Genomic DNA, 16,569 nt, shown 5'->3' with positions numbered 1-16,569 from the left:
TTTGTTGGGCTGCTAATACGTCAAGCTTATAATGCTTACAAAACGTATTTACTCTGGCCCAAGTTGCGGCCTTACATATTTGTTCTAAGGACGCCCCTGCTCGTTCAGCCCATGATGCTGAAATGGCCCTAGTAGAATGAGCTTTTATTCCTGTTGGACAATCTACCCCTTCTGATGAGTAGGCTTTAGCAATTACCGTAGTGATCCATCTAGCTATAGAGGTTTTGGAGGCTTTTTTACCCCTATTTTTCCCCCAAAAAAGGATAAATAAGTTAGAATCCTTTCTCCAAGTACTAGTGGCCTCTAGATAGTCTTAACACTGCTTGTCTGACATCAAGAGAATGTAAAGATTGCTCTTTTGCATTAGAGGGGTTTTCGCAAAAGGAGGGTAAAATTATGTCCTGGTTTCGGTTTTGTACTGACGCTATTTTAGGGATAAATGATGGATCTAATTTTAAAATTATGTGATCGTCACGAATCTGAAGGTATGGATCTCTAATAGATAGGGCTTGGATTTCTCCCACTCTTTTAGCCGTTGTAATCGCCACCAAAAAGACTGTTTTCCATTTCCGAACCGAGATAGGCATGTCTTCCCCAAGGCTATAAGGGTTTTTGCATAGAGCCCTGAGAACTAGATTTAAGTCCCACGTGGGAGCTAATTGTCTAAAAGTGGGTCGTAATCTCTGAATGGCTTTTACAAATCTAATTATCCAAGGGTGAGAGGCCAAAGGATAATCTAAGAAAGTGCTGAGGGCCGAGATCTGCATCTTAAGGGTACTAGGTTTAAGCCCCATATTGAACCCCGATAGGAGAAAATCCAAAACTCTGGGAACGTCCGGGGTCTCCGGCATCACGGCCGACCTGCCACCCTCCATACAGAATCTTTTCCAGATTTTGTAATAGATGGCTGAAGTTACCGGTTTCCGACTAGCCTGAATGGTTGAGATGACTTCGTCGGATAAGCCTCGGGCTTTCAAAACGTCCCTCTCAGGATCCATGCTGACAGGTGCAATCATTCCGGATTTTGATGTAGGACCGGACCCTGATAAATGATGTCCTTCTATAGAGGGAGTTTGACTGGGTTCTCTGTTGTCATGGATCCCAGCAACGGAAACCAACTCCTTTTTGGCCAGAATGGAACGATCATCAATACTGTTGCCTGGTCTTCCTGAATCTTCCTGAGTACCATTGGAATGAGTGCCAATGGAGGAAACGCGTAAGAGTGGTTCGTCCCATGTCTGGCTTAAGGCGTCGACTGCTTCTGGCATGTCCGAAGGGTTGAGCGAATAGAATCTGGGCACCTTTGAATTTTTCCTTGTGGCAAATAAATCTATCTTGGGAGTTCCCCAACGATGGCATAATAGTTGGAACATCTCTTGATTTAGTTCCCATTCTGTTGGACAGACCTTTCTCCTGCTTAGGTAGTTGGCCAGGATATTCTGCGACCCTTCTAGGTGTACTGCTGTGATTGACAGGACTGTGTTTTCCGCCCAAACAAATATCTTCTGTGCTAACTCCTGAAGTGGTTTGTGTCTGGGCCCTCCCTGGTGTTTTAGGAAGGATACTGCTGTCATATTGTCCGTTAGAATTTTTACATGCTTGTTTTTTAGGCGAGAACGATTTCTTCTTAAGGTCTCCCAAACCGCGTAAAGCTCCCTGTAATTTGATGACCTGTGGCTGATGTCTTCTGGCCACCTGCCCTGGAAGAAACTTCCTTCTAGATGTGCTCCCCATCCCCACTGACTGGCGTCTGTGGTAATTATCACACAAGGGGTCAAGATCCATGGTACACCTATTCTTAGGTTGCTGTCTTGTGTCCACCATCGTAATGATTTCCTTACTGCCGTTGATAGTTGAATTGTCTTGTCCAGTGATGTTTGGTGACGATCCCATACCGAGAGAACCTGATTTTGTAGTAGTCTTGAGTGGCTTTGGGCCCACCTGACACAAGGGTACAGGCTGTCATCTTTCCTAAGATCTTCATGGCTGATCTTATGGTAACTTGATGACTCAGGAACTCTATGATCATCTTCTTTAATGTCTCCCGTTTCTCTCTTGGAAGAAAGGACTGTCTGGAGGTAGAATCCAGAAGAACTCCCAGGAATACCTTTTGAGATTCGGGTTTTAGGTTTGACTTTTTTCGATTTACTATCCAGCCCAGGTGTTCCAACACCGATATGACTCGATCTCTGTGTAGGAGTAAATTTTTTTCTGTTGGAGCTACCAGGAGAAAATCGTCCAAATAAGGAATTATTGTAATTCCCTGATTTCTTAAGTATGCCACCACCTCTGCCACCAGCTTTGTGAATATCCTTGGAGCTGAGGCAAGACCAAACTGGAGGCACTGAAACTGGAGGTGGCAGGTCTGGTCCGGAAATTTTACCGAAAACCTCAGCAGCTCCTGAGAAGTTGAGTGGATTGGTACCTGATAATATGCACTCTTCAGGTCGAGAGTGCACATTACCGAATTTCTGTCTATAAGGTGGATGGTTGACCTTATCGACTCCGTTCTGAACCTCTTGTATTTGACGCATACATTTAAAGGTTTCAGATTTATTATCGTTCGAGTTTCTCCTGAACAGATTCTGAAGGTCTGAGAACATTGGAGAATTGTTTGCCACCGATGTTGGTGAGATCAACCTTTGTGGCGCGGGAGATGTAAGCTCTCTATTTTGTAGCCTTCGGCTATTATATTGAGGACATAGGCGTTTTTTGTGATCCGCCTCCAATTGATCAGAAACCGACTGAGTCTGCCCCCTATACCTATGGCGTCATTGCCTTCTAGGTCTAGAGCTTGATCCAAAAAGGGAATTTCTTCCCCTTCTGTTCTGAGCATAGGATCCTTTATAGGCTCCTCTATTGGATCTCCATTGCTCTCTATAGTCAGGTTGTGTGCGAGGTGGGGGCCTTTTCCGAAAGGGCTGAAACTTCTTGGGTTTTTCCTCAGAAAAACCTTTTTTATCAGATGCGAACTCTAAATGTCATCTAATTCCTAACCAAACACCCTGGAACCTGTGAAGTGTATGGCACATAATTTATTTTTAGATGCATTATCTCCCGACCACGATTTAAGCCATATGGCCCTACGAGTTGCATTAGATAAGGAACTATTTCTAGCCGCAAATCTCACTGACTCAGCTGAAGTATCTGCCATAAAAGCCGTGGCTGACTTTATATTGGGTAGGGAAGATATTATATTAGCCCACGGGGTCTTATTAACCAAATGTTCCTCTAATTGTCCCATCCACAAGTACATGGACCTGGCTACTGACGTAGCCGCTATGTTAGCCTTTATTAAAGCTGCCGATGTTTCCCAAGCTCGACGCAAGAGAATGTCTGCTTTGCGGGCCATGGCGTCTTTGAGGCTTGATGAATCCCCAAAGGGGATGGCTGTCTTCTTTGTAACCTTGGCCACTGGAACGTCGATTTTCGGGATTTCTTCCCATGTCTTGATATCCTCTGGGTCAAACGGAAGACGGCCTTTAAATTCTCGGGACATCACCAGTCTACGTTCTGCATCCTTCCATTCTTGCAATATCATAAGTCGGATGTGTTCGCTCACCGGGAACACTGTCTGTCTTTGAGATTTAAGACCCCCAAACATCAAATCCTGCCTGGATTTTGGACCGGGCTCCTCCTTCATCTGCATCGTATTTCTCACCGCTTGAACTAACTCTTCCGTATCTTCCACAGGAAAAAGAAACCTTCTTCCTTGATCCTGTTCTTCTAAAGGCTACTCTCCTTCTTCCTGATCCGAACTCCTAAAGTCTGATTCTTCCTTTGAAGAAATATCCGAACTCCTTTGCTCTGGGTCCATTCTTGGTCTCTTGCGACTCGGACCTGGACTGGAAGGGTTTTGCGGTGTCATAGTAGCTAATGAACTTTGTATCTCTTCCCGAACCAGACTCCTTATTTCTGATAAGAATGTTGGTTGTTCTTCTCTTATAACCTTGGAAATGCAGGAGTTGCAAAGATCTTTTTTGTATGATTCCTGCAGCTTTACATTGCATATGGAGCACCGCTTAGACTTCGCCGAGGACTTGCCTGGCTTTTTAGTTGTAGGGAGGGGTGTCTGTGGGACATCCTTATCCTAAACATAAGAATGGGTATGCTTAGCGTCCAAATATGTACGTATATACTTTTGCGCTATGCGCACTTACCCCAGCATCCTCACTCCTGACTTCCATATCCTCTGTCAAAAGATAATCAGGAGTGGGTAACTATATAATCCTGACAGAAAAAAAGGGGGCCCCAGCAGCCATCGCTGCACTCACCCTTTGTGTCCGGCATTGCAGAACCTCTGCTCCAGTCCTTTGTGCTCACCTCGTGCCTCTGGACTGAATAGCAGTACCTTGCGCCAGTTAAATCAAATTTGGCGCCTGCTGCCTTGGTTTGTGGAACGCTGAATCCCCGCTCGGCTATTATGCCTGATCAGCGCTCCACAGTGTGCTCTAGATGCGCCGCTGACGTCACCGCGGCTAATTTGCACTTACTTCCGCGTTGCACGACATGGAACGCCCCCTGCCGCTCTGCTGTCCGACGCCGGAAATGACGTCCGGTGACCCCGCAAGTTGCCGTGTTCATTATGGAACACGTGGGTCCCCGCGCCTCTTCTGCCTGGCGCCGGCGCCTCTTGTCCTATGGCGCCCGAGCCAAGAGCCCCCCACCGGGAGGAAGCGGCTCACCCAGGAGCTCGACCGGTCTCTGGGGCAGAGGGACTCTATCTCTCTCTACCCCCCCGGGAAGTATTTGCCCTGGGCTACCGAAGAGGGGGAAAGATGTTGGCCTAGCCGCACGATCCCCCTGAGTCCTCCGGATCCGGTAAGCTTCTGCTCTGCGTCTCGTGTGTCCCTCCATGCAGGGACAGGAAAAACACTAAAGGAAAGGGGGCGGAGTGGGACCTTTTAACCTCTCGTGTTGTCTTTCCTGTCCCTGCAAGGAGGAGGAGGACGTCCTCCAGAGTGCTGTCAGGGGGACGTCCTGGAAAAGGTTTTAAAAAAACATTTTTCTGTCCAATGGATTGTGCTGCATGAAAATAACAAATTAAGGAGTTACTTTTCCATGCTCCAGTTACACATTACTGGTTGCATTGTCCACTAGGGTTGAGCAAAACGGATCGTTCATTTTCAAAAGTCGCCGACTTTTGGCAAATTCGGGTTTCGTGAAACCCGACCCGACTCCAGCGTGGGATCGGCCACGTGGTCGGCGATCTGGGCGCCAAAGTCGCGTTTTGTATGACGCCTTCCCCGCCATTTTTTCAGCCAATTAAAGGAGTGTGGGCAGCGTGATGACATAGGTTCCGGTCTGGTTTCTGCGGCGTCATAGAGCCATATTACCGTTTGGGCTGCAGTGATTTCCGCAGTCAAACACAACATATGCTTTGCACGGAGGAGAGAGAGTTAATGTAAAAAATAATCCACATTGACTTGCATTGGGTTTCGTGTTCCGGTCCGGAACCCGACTTTACAGTAGAATCGGCCGATTTCACGCGATCCGACTTTCGAGAAGGTCGGGTTTCACAAAACCCAACTCGATCCTAAAAAAGCAAAAGTCGCTCAACCCTATTGTCAACCCCTGGTCTAGATGTAGATACACACAATGGTAATGCCAGAGGTTATATTTTTAGTGCTGTGCATAGTCCTGTTTAGTTGTCCCATGGATTACTTAGAATTACTGATCCATAGGCTATACCATTCTGGAATAATTTTCTATACAAGCATATTAGATAATGAAATGGTTTCCGATTTTATAAATGCCAGTGGATTGACCATATACAGTATCGTATTCTCACAGGGTGGAAAAGTATCGACCCCACACACTTGATGATTTGATCTCCCATCAAGATATCCTCAGCACAAGTAAGTTGTATGTATTAGGTCAAGTTATGTTAACAGTATTTCTCTCAAATTTTCCTCCATACAGAATACATTTTATTGTTTTTAATGGAAAATCTGCATTGCTGTTCATATAGCTGTAGATTGATTCCACAGATTTGAATACTGCCTTCGTTTTTCCAGTGGAAAAACGAAAACCACCAGGGAGAAAATCTGTCAAAATTGCTGATCGGCTTGCCATGTAATGTGCATGGAGCCTCCTGGTTCTCTGATGTTGAGGAGAGAAAGATCTGGTCTCTTAAATTTCAATGACCGATCCTTTTGTTTGGCATAAAGATATGGAAACTGCTTAGGTGCCTGGCACTGGCTATTATAGAGAACACAGGATTTCTTGTGTTAGTTGCGCATTCATGTCTATGAGGGAGTTGGAGGAGAGAGGGAGGTCAGCCAATAGCGATCTAATGTGCATGGCCAATTCCACCTTTGGGGTAAGTTCACACAGGACTTTTTTGCTGCGTATTTTTGCTGCCTTTTTTATGCTAATTTTCAGCTGCTTATAGATGCGTTTTTGATGCTTATTTTGGTGCGTTTTTTTTGTCTTTGTGCATGATGATAAAGTTGAGTGACCCCAGAGAAAAAAAAATAACTGTTTCCTGTAGAACCACCCATATTTCACTGTGAGTAGAAAATGGAGACTGAACATCCATTGCGATTGAGAAGGTCGCGTCCATTGCGACTAAGAAGGCCATATAGGAAGCTACTACTGCTGAAAATTATCCATGATCAATTGCAACAGGTAAAGTATACATGTGACATATACATGGCATTGGTATGTGATTAGTGTGACTCGTACCAATGCCTGTGAAAAATAGTAACATTCTACCCTGTTCCCAGGCACTGTGATCATGTTTTTCTCAAAACATTAATGCTAATCCTCCTATACCAGGACATGGCTAACACCTCACTACCAGGAACTCCCTCACAATAGATCACAATCAGGACACCTAACAATGGCTCTTCACACCTCACTACCAGGAACTCCCTCACAATAGATCACAATCAGGACACCTAACAATGGCTCTTCACACCTCACTACGAGAAACTCCCTCACAATAGATCACAATCAGGACACCTCACAATGGCTCACTGTCACTATGGACACCTCACTAACCACACCCCTAAGCTCTTGGCTGTGAGATCACTACCTGCTGGCCATGATTTTTCTGCACAAAAAACGCAGCAAATAATGCTGCATGCGTTTTTGCTGCGTTTTTTTCCATCACCCATTCAAGTCAATGGGTGAAAAAACGCTGCTAAAACGCTGAAAGAAGTGACATGCCCTATGTCCAAAAAACGCAGAAAATACTGATCAAACAAAAACCCAATGTTGTGTGCACGAGATTTCTGAAATCTCATAGGCTTTGCTGCTACTGTAAAAAGCAGCTGGAAATTAGCATAAAAAAAACGCAGCAAAAAAGTCCTGTGTGAACGTACCCTTAGGGTGTGTTCATGTTACTTTTGCTCAAGGCTTCTTTCACACGTCCTGATTATTTTCGGTACTGGAAAAACCAGTAGTGGTGCTGTCCGTGTCTGTCATCTGTGTGCACCATCACTGTGACACGTACCGGAATAGAATCCAGAATAGAAAGCACGGTGCCTCTTTACCAGTGATATTTCCTTAAAAAAATGCATTCTATGAACTTGCATACTTTCAGTCCATACTGTCCCAGAGGAGAACAGTACACAGACAAATGGGCACGGTCCTCAGTTGATGTCTCCTGTTTCAGCAATCAGTGGGCATCTTAAAAGTTGTAATCACTTAGGGTCCGGGTTAAGACAGCCTCAAGTTTACTGAAATTGGAGTAACAGTGGAAGTGTAGTTTTTAAATGTAGTATAGTGACTTGCAAAACGAGGACCATTTACCTGGGTTGTTAACTTGAATATTTTGGCCAAAATATTGACCAATTACCTCATGCATTTGTTACATCTTTTTTGATACCCATTTTTTTCCAAATCTTTTGTAATGTGTGGCTGGGCCTTTTAGTGTTGGTTGGGGGAATTTGGTATGTCTGTCGTGTGGGGTGCACTTATATATGTGTGTGTATAATGTGCACGCAGGCACAAGTTTGGGCACCCCTTGTCAAAATTGCTCTTATTTATTTAGACCTAAATTTAAACATGAAATATATACCGTATATACTCGAGTATAAGCCGACCCGAGTATAAGCCGACCCCCCTAATTTTGCCACAAAAAACTGGGAAAACTTATTGACTCGAGTATAAGCCTAGGGTAGGAAATGCAGCAGCTACCGGTGAATTTCAAAAATAAAAATAGATGCTCCATACCGTTCATTATTGCCCCATAGATGCTCCATATAAAGCTGTGCCACATATAATGCTCCATAGCGTTGATTATTGCCCCATAGATGCTCCATATAAAGCTGTGCCATATATAATGCTCTGCACCGTTCATTATTGCCCCATAGATGCTCCATATAAAGCTGTGCCACATATAATGCTCCATACCGTTGATTATTGCCCCATAGATGCTCCATATAAAGCTGTTCCATATATAATGCTCTGCACCGTTCATTATGGCCCCATAGATGCTCCATAGAAAGCTGTGCCATATATAATGCTCTGCACCGTTCATTATGGCCCCATAGATGCTCCATAGAAAGCTGTGCCATATAGAATGCTCTGCACCATTCATTATGGCCCCATAGAAAGCTGTGCCATATATAATGCTCTGCACCGTTGATTATTGCCCCATAGATACTCCATATAAAGCTGTGCAATATATAATGCTGCTGCAATAAAAAAAAAAATCACATACTCGCCTACTGACTACGTCACTGCACCCTCTGACCTGAGCGTCACAGCCAGAGGACGCTGATGACTGAGCCGCACCGGAACGAGGAGCGGTAAATATCGCGCAGCGCTCCCCTCCCCGTATACTTACCTGCTCCTGGCGCAGTCCCTGCTTCTTCCACCGCTGCATCTTCTTCCTGTATTGAGCGGTCACCGTTACTGCTCATTGCAGTCATGAATATGCGGCTCCACCTCTGGGAGGTGGAGCTGCATATTCATGACTGTAATGAGCGGGACCATGTGACCGCTCAGTACAGGAAGAAGATGCAGCGCTGGAAGAAGCAGGGACTGCAGGGACCGCGCCGGGAGTATGTACTAACCATGCAGGGTGCCCAAACGTTTGCATCAGCACACTTTCCTTTTTGTAATTTTAAAATGTAGAACATGAATATATATATATATATATATATATATATATATATATATATATATATATATATATATATATATATATATATATATATATATATATATACATATATACATATATACATACATACATACACACACACACACACACACACACACACACACACACACACACACACACACACACACACACACACACACACACACACACACACACACACACCCCCGTATATGCCGAGATTTTCAGCCCATTTTTTTGGGGCTGGAAGTCCCCCTCTCGGCTTATACTCGAGTCATACCCGGGGGTCGGCAGGGGAGGGGGAGCGGGGGCTGTCTAGTTATACTCACCTACTCCCGGCGCGGTCCCTGCTTCTTCCAGCGCTGCATCTTCTTCCTGTACTGAGCGGTCACATGGTCCCGCTCATTAGTCATGAATATGCAAGCAAGTCAGATGTTAAATCTTTGGTCTATTTACAAATTACACGGATTACATCTTAATCTGGACTGAGTCTGAACAAGAACTTCTAAAATTCAGTTTTATTTAAATGTCCAATTATTTTTGCCATGCCTGTTTTTTTTTTTTTTTGTGCATGTATTTTTCTTCAGAAACTGGTCATGCCTGAGGAAGAGACCTATAAGAAGTATCAAAAGCTTGCTTTGTAACATCATTTCTTTTATTTTTGTTACCCATTAAAAGGTATCATAACCACAAGATTGCCCTCAGTGGGAAAAACAAGACAATCTTTTAATAACATTTCAAACTAAGGAAAGGGCAGCTTGAAAACGCTTTGCTACTTTCTTATAGCTTTCTCCTGCTTTGTGGGCCTCCACCATTTTCAGACTGCTAGATGGCTGCTTAAAAGAACCCATAACTGCTGTGTTTTGGCACAAGATTAGAGGAGGCTGAGTTTATATAAAGCTGGGAAATTTGTGTCACTTGGCCTTTCCTAACGATGGTGAACAAGCCATTACCCTAACAAACTAATTAAGGTCTGAAACCTTGCTCAAAGTTATCTGAGCCCACAAATCTCCAAGGGTGCCCAAACTGTTGCATTGGTCCATTTTTCCTTTTTGTAATTTTTAAAACTAAAAAATATAATTTTTTTTTTCTTTTGCAGCTGCTCTCTTCCCCCCTCCATGCATGCGCACTCCTCCCCCTCATCTTGCCCGGCGCCTCTGTTCAATGCATAGAAAAAAAACCCCACAAGCCTTCCTACCTCTCCCGCGCCGTATTGTCTTCTGAAGGTGGCAGCTGACTTCAGCATCCAAGCGACGCGGAGCATGATGTCACTGCCATGCACCCAGTCACGTGTAAGTCAACCTCGGCTGCTGGCCTTTGGCCAACAACGTGTGTTGCTGGCAAGTTTGTGCTCTGCACTACACTTCAGTTGGATGTGCTTCGATGGACACCCACTGATGATGGTGCCATCTCTGATTGTAAGCCAGTACCTAAATCGCGCCCTACAGAATAAGGTAGTTTGCAGTAGGTCACCTTCCGCTGAGACGTATTTGTACGGCAGACGTCCGGTAGGGGCTAAAAAAAAAAAATCATCCTCCCCATAGTCACCTACCAGCAGCAATCCAGCAACTCGGGAAAGAGCTGCCTCCACTCTGACATGCTGTGCTTCAGCTTGATGTCATTAAGGGGTGCCAGGGCGCTCCTTGTCTTGACTGCACTCTGCTGTCCTAAATGTTTCTCTTTGCCACACGGATCGCAGGTAACAGCCTCAGGGGCCACATGCCGCTCCAGGGCTGCGTTTTTGTGACCCCCTACTATAGTGTATTAGCATTGTGACCTTGTGTTGATTAATGCAGCTACCTGTTTTTCTGTGATATTTTTGAAATTCTATGTCCTTTTTCAGTAAGGGTACTGTCACACAGTGGCACTTTTGTCGCTACGACGGTACGATCCGTGACGTTCCAGCGATATCCATACGATATCGCTGTGTCTGACACGCAGCAGCGATCAGGGACCCTGCTGAGAATCGTACGTCGTAGCAGATCGTTTGGAACTTTCTTTCGTCGCTGGATCTCCCGCTGTCATCGCTGGATCGTTGTGTGTGACAGCGATCCAGCGATGCGTTCGCTTGTAACCAGGGTAAACATCGGGTTACTAAGCGCAGGGCCGCGCTTAGTAACCCGATGTTTACCGTGGTTACAAGCGTAAAAGTAAAAAAAACCAAACAGTACATACTCACATTCCGGTGTCTGTCCCCCGGCGTTCTGCTTCTCTGCATTGAGCGCCGGCCAGCCGGAAAGCGAGCACAGCGGTAACGCGGTGACGTCACCACTGTGCTTTCCGGCTGGCGCAGACACAGTGGAGAGAAGCAGAACGCCGGGGGACAGACACCGGAATGTGAGTATGTACGTTTTTTGTTTTTTTTTACTTTTACGCTGGTAACCACGGTAAACATCGGGTTACTAAGTGCGGCCCTGCGCTTAGTAACCCGATGTTTACCCTGGTTACCCGGGGACCTCGGCATCATTGGTCGCTGGAGAGCTGACTGTGTGACAGCTCTCCAGCGACCACACAACGACCTACCAACGATCACGGCCAGGTCGTATCGCAGGTCGTGATCGTTGGTAAATCGTATAGTGTGACAGTACCCTAAGTTTCTGTGTTTGCTGTACTTGATAAGCAACACCTGCTGAGTTTGTTTTTTATAGTTCAAAGGTTTATAAGTGAAGACAAGCTGCCTCACCTTTTATTCTATGGACCCCCTGGAACTGGCAAAACTTCCACAATACTGGCTTGTGCAAAGCAGCTTTATAAAGATAAAGAGTTCAACTCGATGGTATTAGAGGTAAGACTATTTCATTGAACTCTTGAGAGAATTGGGAATACAGTCTCTTGCTGCCCCTTTCTCTGTTCCTTTACCAACAGGGAGGAAATGGTTGAGGAAGTAAAGGTGGCTGGGAATTTAGGAGACAGCAATCATACTGTTCTCAAATTTTGGATTACAAGAAGAAGAAGAAAAGCAAGGACTGACTTGCAGGTTAGACTTCAGAAAGGCAGATTTTAATGGACTCAGAAAGAGGATAGGAAAGGTCCGATGGCTGGATGTTCGAAAGGACGGAAATTTCCAAGAAGGATGGGCAATTTTGCTAAATGAAATTATCACTGCACAATCGTTAACAATCCAGAAAAATTGGAAGCTTTTAAAGAGACCAGTATGGATGAAAACTAAACACAAAAACATTTGTTAAAAAGGAAAAAAGAAATGTATATTAAATGGAAATTGGGAGGCATATCTGAAAAAAGAATATAATGCTGTTTGCAGGGAGTGCAAGGCAATCGTTAGAAGAGCTAAAGCCAGAGGCTTGCAAGGGAGACCAAAAGCAATAAAAAAGGATTTTGGTGGTTTGTCAAAAGCAAAACAAAAGTCAAAAATGCTATAGGATTTTTACAGGATGAAAAGGGGTGAAATGGTCAAAAATGATGTTGAGAAGGCCGAACTTTTACATTCCTATTTTGCATCTGTATTTTCTCCAAGAATGCAATTGTAACATCAGTTGATCTTCACAGTATTGAAAGAATATAAAAAATCCACACTATCTATAAACAGAGATGATGAGAGAACACTTGTCTAATTTAAATGAATTAAAATCTCCGGGTCCAGATGAATTATATCTTAGGGTACTGAAAGACTTGGCAGAGGAAATTGCAGAACCATTAGCCAGAATCTTTGAAAAATCCTGGAGAACAGGACAAGTGGCAGAATATTGGAAAAGGGCAAATGTCCCTATCTTCAAAAAAGGAAACAAGATGGAGCCTGGAAATTGCAGGCCAGTGAGCCTTACTTCTGTAACAGGAAAGCTCTGTGAACAAATTATTAAACAGCATATATGTAATTACTTGCATAAGAATACAGTAGTTAACCAAAGCCAGCATGAGTTTGTAGCAGACAAGTCATGCCAGACTAATCTTATTTCCTTGTACGATGGAATCACTGACTGGGTAGATATAGTATATCTCAACTTCAGCAAAGCATTTGATAAAGTATCTCATACTATCCGTATTGAAAAAATGCTAAGTATGGAATTGACAAGGCTACGGTTAGGTGGATTCATATCTGGCTCAGTGATCATACTCGGAGTGGAGATGAATGGTTGCGCGTCCAGTTGGAAGAGTGTTTGAAGTGGAGTACCACAAGGCTTTATCCTGACCCCTGTGGTGTTAAACATTTTTTTTATAAATGATCTAGACAAGAGAACTGAAGGTAAATTAATCAAATCTGCTGATAATGCAAAGCAAGGAGGGATAGCTAATACTAGAGAAGACAGAGAAAGGATTCAGAAGGATCTAGATAAGATTGAACAGTGAGGTGTGATTAATAGAATATTTAACAAGGAGAAATGCAAGATTCTACATCTGGGCAAGAAAAACAAAAAAATGTATCTACAGAATGTGAGGAATGGAACTAAGCAACCACACGTGTGAAAAAGACTTGGGTATAGTCATAGATCACAGACTGCACATGAGTCAACAGTGTGATGAAGCATCAAAAAATGCAAACGCTGTTCTAGGATGTATTAAGAGAGCAGAGAGTCTAGATCACGTGAAGTAATTATCCTCCTCCTTGATCAGGTCTCATCTGGCATATAGTGTCCAGTTCTGGACACCACATTTAAAAAAAAAAAAAAAGACATAAAAAACTGGAGCAAGTTCAGAGAAGAGCAACCAGGATGGTGAGCAGACTGCAAAGTATGTCCTACGAGGAACGGATAAAGGATCTAGGAATGCTTAGAAGGCTAACAGGAGACTTAATGGCTATCTACAAAAATCTTAAGGGATGTCCGTGTAGAGCAGTGTTCCCAAACTCCGGTCCTCAAGAGCCACCAACAGGTCATGTTTTCAGGATTTCCTTAGTATTGCACAGGTGATAATTGCATCACCTGGACAGGCAAGCATTCATTCACTTGTGCAATACTAAGGAAATCCTGAAAGCATGACATATTGGTGGCTCTTGAGGACCGGAGTTAGGGAACACTGGTAGAGGGATCATCCTTTATTCTAATTTGCACATGGAAACATGAGAGAATAGAATGAATTTGAAAGGGAGTAGACACAAATTAGATATTAGAAAATCTTTGACAGGGTGATGAACAGGCTACCATGAGAGATATTGAGTTCTCCTTCAATGGAAGTCCTCCATCAGAGGCTATACTGACATCTGAGATGGTTTAGTGAATCCTGCATTGAGCAGAGGGTTGGACGTGACCCATGAGGTCCCTTCCAACTATAACATTCTATACAGCCAAAATGTGTCCTGCTGTGTAGTACTGATGGTGAGGCATTGTACCATTATGCAGAGGAATTAAAGGAAAAGTTTGCTGATATAAGAATGTAGATCTTACTAAGGTAAATTATGAAGATCCATTTGTCTGAATACACAATATTATGTAGAAGTGTTATAATTGGTGATCAACATGGATTTTCTAAACTTTTCAAATAAGCTGTTTAGGGTCACAGAACATGTCTTTTCCTGCACTGGTTGTGAAGATGCTGGGCTCTGTGTGATGCATCTGTATTGCTAAATATCCTCCTCTTAGTTTTGTTCTGAAAGTTTCCCTGTGTACTTGTCTAAACGTTTAACTTTGCAAATGTTTTTTTCTTTTTACTAGCTGAATGCATCTGATGATCGTGGTATAGATATTGTCAGAGGACCAATATTGAGTTTTGCCAGCACAAGAACAATATTTAAGTAAGTGGATTTTCAATTTGTTATATCCATGGAGTTGTTGTTTTTTTTCTTTTTTTGTATACTTTTACAGATGTCCCTAGTAAATGGACAACTCCTTTTCCACCTCTGTATTTTTTAACTCTTTATTCACGCAGGCCAAGCACTTGCTGTAATTTGACTGGTGAAATCTGCTAGGAGAGCCAACTCTAATAGGAGAGCGGGCAACAAAAAAGCAGCCCCCTGTGAGCTAGAATGGCTTGCCTGCATAGTTATCAGCTATATTTGTTCATACTTTACATGGCCATAAGACTGGTACATTTTGATGTGCTTTACATGAAAATAAAACTACATGAGATCAACCTATAAAAAAAAAAAAATCACAGCCTGTATGTAATGTATTTAGTATGGCAATATTTCTGTAGTGCATTCGTGATCTAACTGCAGAGGATAAGCTGACACTTTCATGATTAGCACCATGTTTAGTTGTTAAAAAGCTTTGCCAGCACTGGGGACATTTTCATCTAGCATAGCATCTTGCCGAATTCCACTATTGTGTAGTGTACACACTGTTAGGATTCTGCTCTTCTAGCTGGTTTGAGCAGTTGTCACATTATTGCAAATATGCAACTTGCATTCAGATGCAGACTGGCTTCTGTCAGTGGGTCAATATACCATTATATACCCTGATCATATTTGGCACTGCTTGAACACTGAGGCTTTGTTCACACGCTGCGGATTTTGCTGCGGATCGGCAGCGTTTCCGCAGCTGCGGGTCCGCAGCAGTTTCCCATGCGTTTACAGTACAATGTAAACCTATGGGAAACGCAATCCGCAGTGCACATTCTGCGGAAAAAAAGATTTTTCTCCACTCATTAGTATGAGTGAAATCTGCTGCAAAAACACTGAAACAATTGATATACTCCATGTTTATATCTGCACGTAATCTGCAATTCACAAATAAGCAACATGTGCATGAGACTTCAGGATTCTCATTCACTTTGTTGGCATCAGGAAACCCTTAAAGGGAACCTGTCACCACGTTTTTGGAAGATGGGATAAAAATAGCGTTAAATAGGGGCAGAGGTGGGCGTTACATTAGTGTGTGTGTTATGCGTTTATTACCCACCTAAGTTGCCGAAATAACTTTGCAAAGTCTCCGTTTTCGCCTGTCAATCAGGCTGGTCAGGTCACATGGGCGTGGTGTCTTCACCCAGATTTGGCGTAGTTTTCCGTTGGTGGCGTAGTGGTGTGCGCATGCCCAAAGTCCGGAATCCTCTTCCAGGGGATTTAAAATAGCGCGGTGTTCGTTATTGCATTGGTGATCGGTGGGCGCGGCCATCTTCCTTTGGCCGCGCGTGCGCAGAAGCGGCGCTCTGCTGGCCGCGGCTTCAGGAAAATGGCCGCGGGATGCCGCGCGTGCGCAGATGGATATCGCGGCGGCCATTTTCCTGAAGCCGCGGCCAGTAGAGCGCCGCTTCTGCGCACGCGCGGCCAAAGGAAGATGGCCGCGCCCACCGATCACCAATGCAATAACGAACACCGCGCTATTTTAAATCCCCTGGAAGAGGATTCCGGACTTTGGGCATGCGCACACCACTACGCCACCAACGGAAAACTACGCCAAATCTGGGGGAAGACAACGCCCATGCGACCTGACCAGCCTGATTGACAGGCGAAAACGGAGACTTTGCAAAGTTATTTCGGCAACTTAGGTGGGTAATAAACGCATAACACACACACTAATGTAACGCCCACCTCTGCCCCTATTTAACGCTATTTTTATCCCATCTTCCAAAAACGTGGTGACAGG

The 16,569-nt window shown here is 44.1% G+C and overlaps 1 protein-coding gene across 4 annotated transcripts in view; it reads left to right on the top strand.

Annotated features, from left to right (window-relative positions):
* Positions 1–16,569, top strand: part of RFC5 (replication factor C subunit 5) — a 64,407-nt gene that overhangs the window by 16,015 nt on the left and 31,823 nt on the right. For 2 of the 4 annotated variants that reach the window (XM_077292257.1, XM_077292267.1), the window contains exons 2-4: positions 5,794–5,858; positions 11,743–11,879; positions 14,701–14,780. In XM_077292257.1, the coding sequence (XP_077148372.1) occupies positions 5,794–5,858; positions 11,743–11,879; positions 14,701–14,780 (282 nt within the window). Of the gene's footprint in view, positions 1–5,777; positions 5,859–11,742; positions 11,880–14,700; positions 14,781–16,569 lie in introns of all 4 variants that reach the window. The other 2 variants (XM_077292261.1, XM_077292272.1) reach the window with 2 other exon arrangements.

Source organism: Ranitomeya variabilis, chromosome 1, assembly GCF_051348905.1.
Source record: "Ranitomeya variabilis isolate aRanVar5 chromosome 1, aRanVar5.hap1, whole genome shotgun sequence".
NCBI lineage: Eukaryota > Metazoa > Chordata > Amphibia > Anura > Dendrobatidae > Ranitomeya > Ranitomeya variabilis.
Note: the sequence above shows the minus strand (reverse complement) of the source record. Positions and strands in the feature narration are given on the sequence as shown.